General features: G+C 36.3%; 1 protein-coding gene across 1 annotated transcript in view; it reads right to left on the bottom strand.

The window, feature by feature from the left end:
• The window catches only part of ADGRV1 (adhesion G protein-coupled receptor V1), a 596,733-nt gene that overhangs the window by 319,390 nt on the left and 260,854 nt on the right, over window positions 1–16,489 (bottom strand). The window contains exons 79-82 of the mRNA XM_011978020.1: window positions 11,911–12,095; window positions 7,256–7,505; window positions 6,585–6,724; window positions 4,894–5,054 (exon numbers count right to left, since the gene is read on the bottom strand). Coding sequence (XP_011833410.1) covers window positions 4,894–5,054; window positions 6,585–6,724; window positions 7,256–7,505; window positions 11,911–12,095 — 736 coding nt within the window. The remainder of the gene's footprint in view (window positions 1–4,893; window positions 5,055–6,584; window positions 6,725–7,255; window positions 7,506–11,910; window positions 12,096–16,489) is intronic.

Raw genomic sequence — 16,489 nt, 5'->3', positions numbered from 1 at the left:
ACCGTGTTAGCCAGGATGGTCTCGATCTCCTGACCTCGTGATCCACCCGTCTCGGCCTCCCAAAGTGCTGGGATTACAGGCTTGAGCCACCGCGTGCGGCCTTGGCAACTAATTTTAATTAATTTTAATTTCAAAAACTGCAGTTACTTTTGCACCAACCTAACTGCTGTGCTTGTCACTCTTTCTACTTTTTGGTGCTTATCACTATTGATTCCCATGTTTCTCCATCAGCATAATGCCTCTGTCCTCAGCATAATGCCTTTTCGTTACTGCTGCTAATAAGCTAAAGGCACAAAACCCTACTTCTACTAAAAATACAAACATTAGCTGGGCATCGTGGCGGGCACCTGTAATCCCAGCTACTCAAGAAGCTGAGGCAGGAGAAGTGCTTGAATTCCGGAGGTGGAGGTTACAATGAACTGAGATCGGACCATTGTACTCCAGCCTGGGCAACAAGAGTGAAACTCTGTCTCAAAAAAAAAAAAAAGATTTCTAGTATGAACAAAAGTCAGCATGAAGGATTTTACAGTATAAAAGTTCTGTGTATTAGGGGAAAGGAGTTATTCTAGAGGGATGAGGTTTCCAGGAGATCACCCTCCAGATAAACAGGTGGTTGAACTTAACGCTGTTCAATACAATGGCCACTAGTCACATGTGGGCATGTAAGTTTAAATTTTCATTACTATTATTATTATGTTTTAAGAGACAGAGTCTTGCTCAGTCACCCAGGCTGGAGTGCAGTGGCATGGTCATAGCTCACTGCAGCCTTGAACTCCTGAGCTCAAGCAATCCTCCTATCTCAGCCACCTGAGTAGCTAGGACTACAGCACGTGCCATCATGCTTGGCTTTTTTTTTTTTTTTTTTACTTTTTGTAGAGACAGGGTCTCACTATGTTGCCCAGGCTGGTCTTGAACTCCTGGCCTCCCAAAGTGCTGAGATTAAAGGCATGAGCCACAGCACCCAGCCTTAAATTTAAATTTTCATTAATTAAAATGAAATAGAATTAAAAATTCAGCTTTCCAATTGTATAAGCCATATTTCAAGGGCTCAGGCACCACTGGTGGCTAGTGGCTACCATACTAGACAGTGTAAAATATCCCCATTATCCTGGAAAACTCTGTTGGAGAGTGTTGTGTTAAACTATCCTAAGTGAAAGAAGGAAAAATATGCCATATTTTAAAATAATTTTTTAAATTATCCAGGCTTGGTGGCACGTGCCTGTAATCCCAGCTACCCAGGGGGCTGAGGCAGGAGACTCGCTTGAGCCCAGAAGGCAGAAGTTGCAGTGAGCCGAGACCACACCACTGCACTCCAGCCTGGGCAACAGAGAGAGACTTCATCTCAAAATAAATAAAATAATTTTTATTAAAAATGGCTACAATAATATGGTATGGCACTTGAAAATATGAACTTGACACATAGCAAAAATACATCTCATTATTGGAGGATATCATCAGATCAATACTGTATATTTATTTACTTAACAAACATCTATTAAAACTTGTATGTCAGGCTGGTGTGGTGACTCACAGCTGTAATTCAAGCACTTTGGGAGATTCAGGCAGGAGGATCGCTTGAGGCCAGACGTTTTAGAGACCAGCCTGAGCAAAATAGTAGGAACTCCTGCGCCCACTTGCCTCACTCCCACCATCTCTACAAAACAACCAATGAACTAGTATATGTCAGAGACTGCTGGGCAATGTTCAGAAAGATAAACCCTTGCTGCTCTTTCAGTGCTTGTCTCTCTATTTCTATCTGGATCTTCTCCAAGACAAAGACTAGTTATGAAAGGGCACAGAATATAATTCTGATCAAAAAGAAGCAACGGAAAACATTCTGGGTGGCTTTTCGGAAAGTTTTCACTGCTGTTAAAACTGGACCCAAATAAGAGCTTTTCCCTTGGCAAGCCTGGACATTGCTAGTGTGATGCCTGGAGTTGCTACAGCCAACTTAAGATCATGTACAGACAAAGCTGATGGAAAAAAAAATCTTTGAGGATAAAAGGAGAAGAGCCTGGGCTCCTGACAACACCATTAAGGTACTGAATTAATCAATCTGGGAATTAAATCCGTTTGTTTAAGATATCTTTGAACTGTCATCTGTTACTTGTAGCCAAACTCATCCCAAATAATATGTCCATATTGGCCAGGCATGGTGGTTCACACTTGTAATCCCAGCACTTTGGCAGGGTGAGGTGGAAAGATCGCTTGAGTCCAGGAGTTGAGACCAGCCTGGGCCGCATGGCGAAACCCTATCTCTATAAAAAATACAAAAATTTGCCAAGTATGGTGGTGCTCCATCTCAAAAAAAAAAAAAAAAAATTACAAGACTATAAGAGTTGTATTCAGAGTCAAACTCAATGCAGTAGCCTAACCAATAGTCTTATCTTTGATAGCACAATATCAAAAGAGTTATGGGAAGGCAGAGTAGGCTTCCTTGACATCCTCAAAATAGCAATGATGTGTATCTCAGACCATGCTGAAGTTTCTTAATAATTATACTACAAAATTATGGCTTTATTATCTGATTATTTTAAGTTATACTTCTACCAAGCCATCTTTGTGTTGAGTTCCATAATGCTGCACTCTAATGCACACAGCGATGGATGATTTGTCCTTTCATTTTAACCTCAAGGAATGATCTTAGTTTAATTTTCTGATAGTTGGCAAACTAGTTTACAATTTTAAGTCACATGTATATGCCCTTTCCTTTCATCTTTCTAAGCTGAGAAGTGGTAAGCTTTTTGGCCTTTACAACTATTTCACACACTAGGGTAGTTTTGCTCTAGTATAGTAAATAGAACTGTAAACTAGAATTGGGACCGAAACATTGTGATCTACTCTGTATTTTAAAAAAAGATTAAATTCCTAATTGTATATTGCTGTATTTCAGGAAAAGTACTAGCAAACTGCTATCAAGTTCAGAGGGATATTCGATGTGTTCTGACCTGAATTATAGAATATGTATATAAGATATATAAAGAATATGTATATAAGATATATAAAATTCTCTTTTCTGGTTCCTGGGGATCCATCAGAGGGATGGGAATTCATCCAGCTCTGAGGGATGAGCTGAAACTGAGGTACAAAGACAAGACTTTGTGTCTCCTTATCGACAGAACATGCAATTACATAACAATATGACATGGACAGAGAGAATAAAATAATTTCAAATATGACGCCAAGTCAAAAGTGATAAAAGCAGATACTAACATTTAGGTGTTGATTCTCAAATACATGAGCAAATCCATGTAGCCTTTTCTAGAGTAAGTTGCAGAAAATATACACAGGTATTTACTAATGATTCTCCAGGAAACCCATTATAGTCAGTCCTACTAGTTTTCTATACAATCCGGATAACATTCTCTCTTCAGTTTTTAAAACTCCTTTTTTTTTTTTTGATATTCAGTCTTTGGGAACAAGCAAGGGATTTTGTGGGTCATAGCAGCACATAAACCTATGTCTCGATGAAAACATTTAAAGTGACATCTAGATTGTATTTCAACATTGTACCTTTTGATATTATTTCATCATTCTATAAAATTGATTTGCTCTTTAAATATATTAGCATAAAAGTAAAATAGGATGTCTCCATCTGATTTTGGAACTATATGGACCTAGAAGATTCTATTAAGTAAGAAATGTCATCCTTTATGAAAGATATTAAGAATAAGAAGTTATTAACTTGCTATTGAATTGAAGTTAGGTTCAGAATTAAAACACATTAAAGAAAATTTATAACTATATAAAATAAAGTTATATTGGAAAGACTGGCAACCAGAACAAAGAATATTAATTAATTACTTGATTCTATCTCCAGAAAAACTTCCTAAAAGATAATGACTATTAGAGACTGTTTGCATACCAAATACAAGAGATATGCATTCAATAATAATCACATTTATGGACAAAATATCACTAAAGCAGAATGTTAGAAAAGTCTCACTTCATATATTTACCACCCTGTTTCATAGATACAATTTGTAATCAAATATCATGGGTGGGAAAAATGAAGTACAGAGAAACTAAGTAATTTGATCCAGGTCCCTCAACTAGCTAACAGCATAATTAGGATTTGAACCCAAGCAGTCTGGCTCCAAAATTTGCATTTTTTAACCATTATCCTATACCCAGCTCTTAATTTAATTCACTATATAGCACCTTGTTCATAGAAAAAGTTGTGGGGCTGTAAGAAGAGTATCAGGGTACAGAATGGGTGAGGGTGGGGCATAGAATTATAGTTTAAGGAATTCTCAGATGTCCAACCGTATCATTAATACAGCAAATAATAACACTTCTATTGTTAAGCTGTAGGTAAATAGCTTGACAGACATTAATACAATTTAATTTCTTCTTACTGCCAAATATGAGGCCTAGATGTGGAATGTGAAAGATGATTTATTTTTTAACACAGTGGTTGGCATATTCACAACTCTTAAGTTGTAGAATACAAAATCTTCCCATGGGGTAGCTTTAAAAACAATAAAAAATACAAAAATCTTTGCATGTATTTTTTTGAAAATTCTTTGTATGTATTTCTTAATATCTCACATAGTCATCACATTGTAACTGCAGAACCTGCCCTCTAAACCATGGTATTGTAAACTATAGCCTTTCCTTACCTATTATCTAGCTTCTATTCTACACTGTAGTACATACTCCTTAGGGGTGAAACTGCATCTCATTCTTTACTGTATCCTCAGTACAGAGATGGCCCTCCATAAATATTTGTTGAATGAATTAATGAATAAGACAATGAAAAAGTTTGCTTTATCCTAGTGCTGATGGAATTATGGTATGTTTGCATCCTGCATATATAAATGGACTATGGAAAAACAGATTTCCATTTTCATAAACATTTATAACTATTGATTCAAAAATACTGTCACTGACCTGAGATACATATAAATCCAGAGGTGAAGAAGGCTTCATTGTATGAAGACAAGTTGTCAGTCTGAGCATAGACAGCATACACAGACATGTGTGAACAGGCACATTCCACATAGTCTGCAGTTTCCTCAACCACTTTGCAAAATTGACTGTCAGACAACCAGCTAGGGCAAAAACACAATAGTCATTTTTCCTCTTTCATCAATACTTAAGGTGTTGAGATGGCTTTTGGAAAAAATAGCTTACTGAACTTAAGTGTTCTTTACTCAATACTTAAGTAAACCACATTTTCAAGAAGAAACAGTGAAAGGAACATCTTGTTCAGAACATGACATAACAGATTCCACAGGATGTCTTAAGAAGCAGCCTAAATACCAACCAAAGCTTTGAAGGCATTGTTGGTACCAAAGGAGCTTGTCCTCTCAACAGGGCAGTACAAATTCCTACCTAATCTAGCAAACCTACCCGACATGTTCAATAGAAGGCACTCTTCTCTAGCATTCAAAATGCCCACAAGAACAACATGGCTGTGATATGTGTTTACTCTTCTTTTTTTTTTTTCCCCACAAGTCCTTGTATTTTGAACCATATTAATTATTTGTATGGTTTTCTAAGATTTCTTCCTCAATTTTTTTCTACTTTGCAGTGACTTATGTATATGTTTTCTAAGCTTCTTTCAAGTGTTTCCTTTATGAATTCTGGCTAATTTAGCAGAAAAACCATGTCATGATTTTAGCAAACATTGCATCTAATGCCAAGCCATCTGAGCCTTCCTCAGTGACTATCGCTTGAGCCTCTTCCCTTTTAATGCCTCTTAGTTTCTTTACTTTTTTAAGGACCTAAAACTTCCTGACCCAAACTCCAGATGCAGCTTGAAACATTCACTATTAATTATATATTGAAGATTTCAGAGTATCTATGTATTAGGTTTAAGATCTGTCTTAAACCTAGGAAGAAATTTCAAGTGGAATTTTTCTAAAAGAAAGTAGAAATTTCAGTGTTTTTGAGGACACTTGGTTACCAAACTAAGCTATTATATTACACCTATTTAGAATTTTAGTTTGCGTGGCTGAAATTCAGTAATAAACAAAATCAAGTGGCTGACACGAACCCTAGACCCTTCTAGGCCAGCACTGCCTGATCCTGCAGCACTGACTGAGCTCCTTGTGACTGTAACTGCTCAAAACTTGAGGCCTGAGGCCGAGGAGATTCAAAGAAAGAATCATTCTCCCCTTTCCATTTGTGTCCATGGATTTAATCTCAAAATGTACTCCAAGCCATGTGGACTAGGATTATAAATTTCTGCTGATTCCTCTTAAACACAAGGCATCAGCTTCCAGAACCACAAGCCCAGATGGAAATGGTAAAAGAAGGAATTTCTTTCCTGCTCAGTAAATTTACTGATAACTTCAAGGTTATCAGAATTGGGCAGAACTCATGCTACATCCCACGAAAGTAGTACAAATGAAGAAGTAAATAATGTGCTACATGCATATTGAAATGCTGGGCTGCATTTGCCATCAGAACGATACTAGACCATTTCCTATGTTGCTTCCTCTTATTTATTATGGAGGTTATTTTCCAGTCTAATGTCATCTGGGGCCACCATCTATGCTCAGTACAAAACATTAGGCTCACTGGTACTGAAATGGGGAAGGACCAAATTCTGATTTTTTAAATGTATTAATAAGTACCTTGCAGCAGCCTGATTCCAAAGGAGACACAGAGATGTCTGAGGGATAATTCTCGGCTCAGTAGCATGGATCCTGTAGAGAACCTCATTGTCATTAGTCAGGAGTTGTGAACTCTGACCTTTCACACTCAAAGATAATACCTAGAATGTTAAAAGCAACAGAACATATAATGATGTTTTACAATTGGTGTAATGACTGAGTCTCCTACCCTGAGCTTGAGCTCATTTTTCTAGTAGCTACAGTCACTTGTTTTCTCTCACTGTTAGTATTTAGCTTATTTAGGCATGCAGGATGTCCCATTGGTTTTCCATTGTGCCCTTTCTACCCCACCTTAGTCATTCAGCAGTCTTCAGCTGACAACACTCACTTTGACTCTAACTGGATGACTTCCCTAAAAGTTAAGAATAGCATATTATATTAGTGAAAACTATATATTTTTTACTTTCCTCACATATATAATATGTATTTTACTCAAAACATGAAGGAAACATTTCCAGCTCACTTAGAAACTAAACTTTCTACAAATAGTTCATAAAGATGGAACACATTTCATATTAGTTCACCATGTGTAGCACTTACTAAAACTGTGATTAAACAAACGCATTCCAAGTGTGCCTGCTAAAGAAATAAATCACATTCCAACCATATAAGTGTTTTAAATGATAGATTACCTTATTTTTCAGGGTAGGAAGATTGTTTCCACTTATAAACCACTGTTGGCTGCTATACTCTGTAAACTGGACTAATTTACATGTACTTTTCCCAGCCATTATTTCTGCATCCTGGATATCCAGTAGCCTCTCTGGAATTCGAATATAATCTCCTTCCTTTCCTTCAAACTTGTGTCCATTGATTTGCTGAGGATACCAGTGAAGAGCCAATATTGACAAGTAAGGGCAACTATCAAGGATGGTTTTGCCTCTACAACAGAAAAGCAAAGGGTCTGTAAAAATAGCATGTATTTGAATACATATATCCACTTATATCTGTTAAAGTGCATTACAATTGGGTTCTAATCTTTATGTATAACAATAACACAACAAATCCAGAAGCAGTAGATTGTGCCTTCAGTTCTTTTGTGGTTGTCATGATTTTTTGCACAGAATTTTCTGCATCCTCTGGCTTGTTGCTCCTAGTAACCTAAAACATGGGTTTTTGAAAACTGTTTTATGGATATCAAGATGAAATCTGTGGCTATAAAGATGAAATCTGTGGCTATAAAGTATGCTTTTCTATGTCAGTCACATCAGCATTGCTGGAAGAGGTTGAGAAAAGCATGTCCCCCACTGAGCTAAAGCCCTTTGCTTTATTTAAGAACAGCATAAACCTTATATATGTAGAGCCATGTTTTCAACAAGAGTTTACCTCATGTCTTTCTAATCCACCAGAGCCTGGCTAATATAATCTTATTTGACGGACAAGAGAAACAGCACTGAACAGTGATCTTTTTTCACTTAACAAGTCTGTTTTGAAGATCTACTAGGCATAATAAGAACCTGGGCTCAGTGAAATTGCTTCTAAACCTCAGTGTGCATTGAAATTACTTGGAAGTTTGTTTTAAAGTACAGATTTCTAGATTACACTGCAGATTTACTAAATCAGAATCCCTACCCAGGGAGGAGATTAGGAGTTTTAGGAATTTATATTTATAACCAGTCCCCCAGAGAATCAGATGCATCCTGTTGGCTGACCCATCATGTTTGCAAACAATCAGGAGACACATAGATAAATCAGATCTTAAACCTGCCTGGAAAAGCTGAGAGAATATTAAAATATTAGAATAAGATTTATGCATTAAATGTTAAAAGTTATATATGTCACAATCGATGTAGAGAATGCATAACTACATCATAGATTTACATGATATCTTGTCAAGACCCCAGACGTGGGAAATGGAGCAGAGAATTTTAAACTGAGTCAGGAAAAGAAAGAGTAAGGGCCAACTTTTTCCTGTAGTGATACGTCCTCTCTAAAAAAAATCTCCTCTGCAACCTCAGCTATCCTGTTCAAATTGGTGCCTTCAAATATCTGAATTGAATCCACTTATTCACCTGGGGCTCTAGGTCCTCTGTCCATGCCTCCTACTGAAACACCTCAATTTGTATGGACCCCACATACCTCCACCTCCACCTCCACCATAGCTTGTCAAAATCTCATCTTTTAATCTGAAGACAATGGTGACTCTCAGCCTAAAAGGTGTCACTGCAGACACCCTGACCAGACACAATGTGGATGAGATCAGTGAACCTCAGACACATGACTCCACATCCCTTTTCCCCTCCCACCCTTTGTCATCTACTCAGAGTCAGTCCAGTCAGGGACTCTGCTATCTTGGCAAACTAAGAACACCACCACATGCAGTGACTCTACCTAACCTTGACACAAGCATGAGAAATTCCTGACCCCTCCTATTTGCTGATAACCATAATTTCCCTGACACCTTAACCGGTGACACCTATGTCCCTCAAATGCACTCACCCTGATCAATCTCACAGTCTGCTTTATACTTAGGTTGGTATGAGGGGGGAAAACTCCCACATTGACATGTAGATTGGCACCACTGCAAATTCACAGTGACCAACCTCAGTTGGACCCTCAGTGCCACCTGGCATTATTTTTACTTGGCTTCCAAGTGATTGTTCTAGATTTCATCATTCTCCTCAATATCCTTGCTCACTCCCCAAATGCTTAACTCTCAGCAGACACCCTTGATATTGCTCAAGACAATGTATAAATAATGCATATCAGAATGTTCAGCATCTTTAGGGCTTCCTGAGTAAACAAACTAGTCTTGAGCTCTCTCTTATTTTCTGTGTTCAATTTGTCTTCTTCATATTAATTCTGCCACCTAATTATTTTCAAGGTACCACCCTCTCACGTCCCTGCCTTAATTTCAGTCCTCATCTTCTTTTACCTGAACAGTAATCCTCTATGTGGTTTTCCTGTTTCTTTCTTTGCCCTATTCTCTAACCTTTAACACTCTTCTCAACATAATGTCTCTAAAATCCAAAGTTTGATTCATTCTCTCTCTCTCTCTCTCTCACACACACACACACCCTACCTAGCTTACTCCATGTTCAATCTTTAAAAAACTGATGATCTCCCCAAACATATCATGCTAATTCTTGCCTGCCTGCCATTATACACGCTGTTTCCTTTTCCTGGACAACTCAAAAAGAAAGGTAAGTCTATTTGGAAGCACATGGCAGAAAACATGTTGATTCATTTACTCATTCTATTCCCTCATTTTATTGTAACCACTGAGAATCTACCACATACCAGACACTGTTCTAGGCCTGGGGAATACAGTAGTCAACAAAACAGAAAAGGCCACTCTTTTTGTACATCTTATATGCTCTTGAGTTTTCACTGGGCCTTTGAAGGCACAGATATGGGACTCAATGTCCACAGCAAGGTAGATGGTTCACATCTAAGACAACCTGGTGATTTTAACATGCTGGTGTTCTTATAGAGATATGGGGAAAATGGAAAAGAAGGACGAGATTGTGGGGATTGCAAAGCTATGAACTGCTTGATTTCATTGAACAAAATAGTTGAACATAGTTCAACAGGGGAAAATAATGACAGGTATTCTTGACTACATAAGCATACAAATGCATACTGTGGCCTCAGTGAGTGTAAACTTACTTGAAGCAAATAAATGATCCATTTCAGAAGTTTCTGAAGACAGCATTAGAGACATTTATAAGACGCACTAAGGAGCTGAACTGCTAATCATTGCTCTCAGATGGACATTTAGGAGCGGGGGTGAGGATTGGAGAATCCTTTCAAAAGGCCCCTGCGAGGCTTTTCTGATTTTGCACATTAAGAAAACCTCAATTTCCAGGACCCGCTCATCAAAATTAAAGGAAGAGTAGAGTATAGGGATATGTTGATTCTGTACGTTTACCTCAAGTCACACCTTAGAACTGATCTGGGATGAAAGTCTAGGGCACTTCAGAACCATGGGGTTGGAGAAGGCAGATTTTGCTATGAAGGAGGGGGTTACAATCTATTCTGACCACAGCTGTCCAGCAGGGGCTGTAGACTCAAGTAAGTCTGAGATTGGTTCCAGGTCTCACCATGGACTAATTGTGTGATCCTTGGCAAGCTGTGTAAGATTTCTAGCCTTAGTGTCTACATCTGTAAATAGGGGTACTAAAAGCCCTCACTCAAATCCTGAATAGCTACTTAAAATGATCTCTGTAAGGACAAAATAATATGCACAACTTTGAGCAAGGATTAGGTTGAACCACATGGAAATTTCATTATACTGTTTTTACCTATTAACAAAGGCAATTGATATTGTTCAATTTAAATCAGTGTCAGGACTATAGCAGAGGTATAATTAATATCATTTGTATTATTATTATTTTATCCCTTGGTCTGTCTTATAACTTTTTTCTATCTGGATTGACTATCTCTTTGAACTTCGTATGTCTTGTGACCTAGGAACTAACATTGGTCTGGGCACAGTGGCTCACACTTGTAATCCCAGCATTTTGGGAAGCCAAGACAGGTGGATCGCTTGAGCCCGGGAGTTCAAGAACAGCCTAAGCAACATGGTGAAATCCTGTCTCTACAAAAAATACAAAAATTAGCCAGGTGTGGTGGTGCACGCCTCTCGTCCCAGCTATTAGGGAGGTTGAGGTGGGAGAATCACCCGAGCCTAGGAGGCAGAGGTTGAAGTGACCTGAGACCCTGCCACTGCACTCCAGCCTGGGAGACAAGAGCGAAACTCCGTCTAAAAATATATATATAGTTAATATAGAGGTATTAGTATAGTACCTATAGTATAGAGAGGTATGTTAACATATAGTTATAAAATTAACTATGTAGTTAATAATGAACATGAGCCACATTTTATTTTTTCCTTTTCCTTTTGCTAGCTTTCCGACAACTAGTCTGAAGTTCAACAACATTCTGAGAGCTGTCTCCAAATGGACAAAACAATCACAATTGTTTGTGATTGGGGGAAGCACAGTTAACAGCACATCAAAACACTCCTAAAGGTTGAAATTACTTTTTTTTTCTATTCAGAATGTACCTTTCACTCATTAAATAAATAAGAGTAAACAGTAAGACTTTGTTATTTTCAAAAAACACTTCAAAATAAGTGGAATATATTGTTGACAGTATACATTCATTTTTTTGATGTACCTGCTATGTTTCCTTCAAATAATTAACTTCAACTGCCCAAGAGGTACAATGCATTGACTGTATCATTCTTAGTTACATCATCTAAATGTCATTTTGCATTACATGTTGCTTTGTAAACAGTGAAAAATGCATAAAAAGTACTGCTAATATATTAAAAGATACTTACTTTTCACCAGGAGAGCCACAAGTAACATTAGTCAGCAGAGAAAAGGCAAAATTCTCAGTCACTTCAGTAAAGTGACTGAATCCCCTAGTGTCCTTGCGCTTTGGATTAATAAGAGAGCAAAGAATCTCATAGAAAAGAGTTCGGCTGGCAACACTGAAAGCTTGATTTTTTCCTTCGGTAGTTATCTGGAAAAAGAATCTAAGTATAAAAATATATCTATAAAAAGAAATTTCTTAAATTATATGCTATATACATGTGTGTGTTCTTTATTAATAGTTATTAACATTAGTAAGGATAAACATAAGAAAATTTAAGAGAAATTGGTATCAAAATTATATTTCAAATATATATATTTGCAGTTGAAAAGACATAATCATCTATAAAGAAAAGGCATAATCACCAAAATATTTTCTACTTAATCATTAGATAAAGTCCTAAATGGCTGCACAGATTGCTTAATTTTAACTACAATAATTAACATTATGAGTTAAAATTAGTCTCACTTTTACATCTATCCCAGGAATTCTTATTCTTTTGACCAACAAATAAGGAAATAAATACCTCAAGAATATTTGTTTATAATAGTGGCAAAATTATTTTTTTCAGTAAACAGAAGCTACCATAATCACTAAATATTTAAAGCACCAAATGAGAAAATCCTTTTCAAGATTAGTTAAGAGCTCCAGTCACTTTTGCCTTTTTCAATAAGTATGACCCTTCCTACTAAAAAAAAAAAAAAACTGGGTTATTTGTTTTTTTGAGAGACAGGGGAAAAAAAGGAGGAAAAATCCAGAATGAACGGGGACCACATCTTTATTGTTTAAGCATTGGTGTGAAGCCACTTACTCCATTACCTTCTGATAAGTCCCTATTACTTTCTCAAACTCTAAAAGTCATCACTTTCTCTATGATTCTTACACTATGCCCCATCTACCAACCTACATTTTCACTCTCTTTGTAACTTGTATGTACCTTTATTAGTGAACTTATGACAACCTAGAAATGATTTGTCTGTTTCAAGCTCGTCGTGAAAGTGGATCATGTCACCCATTTTTTTTTATGGCTTTGTCATCTAGTACAGTTCCAAGCTTGCAGGAGAGCTCACGATTGGCATTTATAAGAATAGTCATCTCCCAGATAGTAAGGCAGAGTGGAGAATAACCCACAGGGAAATGTAAAAGACACAGAATAAAAATTTAGCAATGCAAAAATTACAAATGGAGACAGAGCACAACCACTGGATACTGAAACAAGCAAACTGAATATGATAAATGGAAAAAAGCTCAAGAAAATCTCCCAGAACTTAGAGAAAAGATAACAGGCTAGTAGGACAAATCTTGATAAATCCCTAAGATACAATTTTATATATAAAAGAGCAGGCAGAGGCAAAAAATAGCACAGCTCTTTAACATGCTGAAGAAATATTCATGTCTAAAAATGTAGAGATTGCTTTTATACTAGGGAAAATTAGAAAAAGAGACAACACCAGATATTATCTTGGTGATTTTAAAAAATATTATTTCAAGAGTAAAAAAAAAATCATACCAGAAACCATATAGGAAAAATATTACCAACAGAAAAACAAAAATTTACTTTAACTTCTGACTCTTCTAAAAATGAAATGTCAGAAGTCAGCAAAGCAATATGTGCAGAATTGTAAGAATTAAAGGTTGTAATCCAGAGATTATATGGCTACCCACACTTTCATTTATATTAAAAAAAAAAAAGAGAGAGAAATTTACTTTTAGTAAGCACATAAAACTGAAACAAAAAGGCCATTTCTGTAACACTCAGTTAGTACAGGGACCTTGTAGTTTTCGGCACTTTCTAGCAACTAATCTTCACAACAACCTGTGAGGAAGGTCCTATTATCTTTGTTTTGTTTCCAGTTAGGGGAACTAAGGCAGAAGGAGGACGACTAACTTGTCCTTTTTGTTCACACACAATTGGTGACCATGAAGCCTCGGAGGTGCTCCTGACAGCCGCCCTACACTGCCTGGCAACATTCTCTACTTGCTTGTCCAAAAGCAACCACCTGGATTGACTCAGTTCACAGACAAGTCAGTCAAAATTACCTCGAGCATGAAACACAAAACCAGCCAGTAAAGTACAAAGTTAACTCAAAATCCTTGTTAGTATGATAACAAACTAAATCAAGTGTAAAAACTAATTATTGAAATATAAGGTACCTATTATTAAAAAGTATATGATGAAAAGAATAGGCTGGTTCCACAAGGCCAGTTTACACAAACAACAAAAGAACTCCCAACATTATTAAAATTGCCTTACGAACAAGTAGAAGACCTGAATCAACCATGAAAAAAACTTAAAAAGTTGTCAGGATAGAAGACAAAGATGGAGGTCTTTGGAGGTAGGGGATAGTCTATCAAACTTTTACAGAACTAATGATTCCTGTGCTCTTTCAGGTGTTTCAGACAAAAAATTAAGAGTCAACACCTCCTGATGGGCTTTGCCAAGATTTGATAACCACAAAATCAAAACCTGACGAAATTCAAAGTTAGCATATCAGATTCAGGGGGGTTTTAGACTGCTCTTGCTATTAAGGCGACTGAGAACTTCTAAAATGTTTTTTATTTCACTATGCCTGGGAAAATCAGGGGATAGAATATTCTGTCATAGCAAAAATTTGCCTGAACCCACAGCTGGATTTCATATAGAAAGTCTTTATAGTGAGGCATTTAAAGCTGATGCTCTTTTTCAGTACAATACTTGTGCCACTTCTAGCATGTGTAATAATATTTCCTCAGATTTATTGAGATTTTTTAAAAGAAATGCTTGTATAGAATAGATTTTGTTTCAAAGAACTCAGAATCTGGGCGAAAATAAAATTTAAAAACATAAAACAATTTCACTTAAAATATAAGATCTTATAGAATGAAGTACCTTCCAGTACTTGGAAGTTCTATTTTGTCCTTTTTAATTTGAGGTTATTTTAGAGTGTATATAATTTCATATGGCATATATCAATGGTTTGCCAGGTAAAGTACAAATGACCTTATTCGAATTTTAGACAGGCAGCAGTAACTTTTTGGTATAAGTATTTCCCAAATAAGTATCTGCAATATACTTATACTAAAAAATGTATTTGTTGTTTATCTGAAATTCAAACTTAACTGAGCACTCCTTATTTTTATTTGGTAAATTTTGCAACCTTATCTTTATGTGATAATCTACATTTTCAGTATTTGTTTTATTATTCTCATTATTATTGCTATGTTTAAAATATAAAATACATATTTCTTGCATTTTTAAATACATTTTATGCATTCATTTAGTCAGGCCCTTCATAATGGCTATCGTTTTTCCCAGTTTTTATTGTTATAATAAGTAATGCTGAAATAAACATTCTCATCACATGTGTATTTGCAAAAATGTTCCCCATACTCATTAGTTGTCTTTTCACTTTGCTTTGGTGTATGCTAAGATAAATTTTATTTAAACTGTATGTGGTCAAGTTATCAATCATTTCCTTTGTGGCTTCTGGGTTTTGTCTGATGCTTTAGAAAGATCTTCCTCATTCTAAACTAAAACGATGAAATGACTGATCCATGTTATCTGCTGCTTTCATGGTTTCAGTTTTACACTGAAATATTTGATCTCTCTAGAATTTATTTTGGGGTAGAGTTTAGGATAAAGTTCAGCTCTTTTTTTTGCTTTCAAGTGGTTACATCAGCCATCTCAACACTATTTGCTGAATAATAGTTTCGACCCATTGATTTTTAAATAGCACCTTTATCACATATAAAATTTTCATATATGCTTCAGTTTTTGAACTTTTTGTTCTATTCCATTGATGTGAATGTTTATGTCTGCACCAGTGCCCCTTTAATCACAGTAACATCATATTTCAAATATGTTTTTATATCTGCTAGGGTAAGGTCCCTCTCCTTTTTCTTCTTTTTCAGGAAAGTTCTGCCCATTTTCACATGTTTACATTTCCAGGTAAACTTTAGTATCATTTTATCAATGTAAAAATAACCCCAAAACAACCTACTGATATACTGATAGGAATTATGATGCATTTATAGGTTAATTTACAGAAAACTGTTGTGGCCATATATTGAGTCTTCTTATTGCAGAACAAGGTATGAATTTCCATTTACTGAAGTCTATGTTAGTAGAATTTTTGTTTTCTTTATATGTTTTCTGTATGTACCTATGTATTATATATTTCTATAATTATTAAATGTCAGTTAAATCAATAGATTCCAGTATTGGTGTACATATAAAAAAGGAATTTGAGAGTACATTATACCATTCTATTTTTTAAAAAGTAGTGACAAAAACTTGATTTGAAAATAAGCAGAGCAAAGAAGGCTTCAGCTGAAATGAAAATTAGTCATTTTCTTTTAAGAATTCAGGCCGGGTGTGGTGGCTCACGCCTGTAATCCCAGAACTATGGGAGGCCGAGGCGGGTGGATCACGAGGTCAGGAGATCAAGACTATCTTGGCTAACACAGTGAAACTCCGTCTCTACTAAAAATATAAAAAATTAGCCGGGCGTGGTGGCGGGCGCCTGTAGTCCCAGCTACTCGGGAGGCTGAGGCAGGAGAATGGC

This window comes from Mandrillus leucophaeus, unplaced genomic scaffold (assembly GCF_000951045.1).
Source record: "Mandrillus leucophaeus isolate KB7577 unplaced genomic scaffold, Mleu.le_1.0 Scaffold187, whole genome shotgun sequence".
Taxonomy (NCBI): domain Eukaryota; kingdom Metazoa; phylum Chordata; class Mammalia; order Primates; family Cercopithecidae; genus Mandrillus; species Mandrillus leucophaeus.
This window is presented reverse-complemented; position numbering and strand designations above follow the sequence as displayed.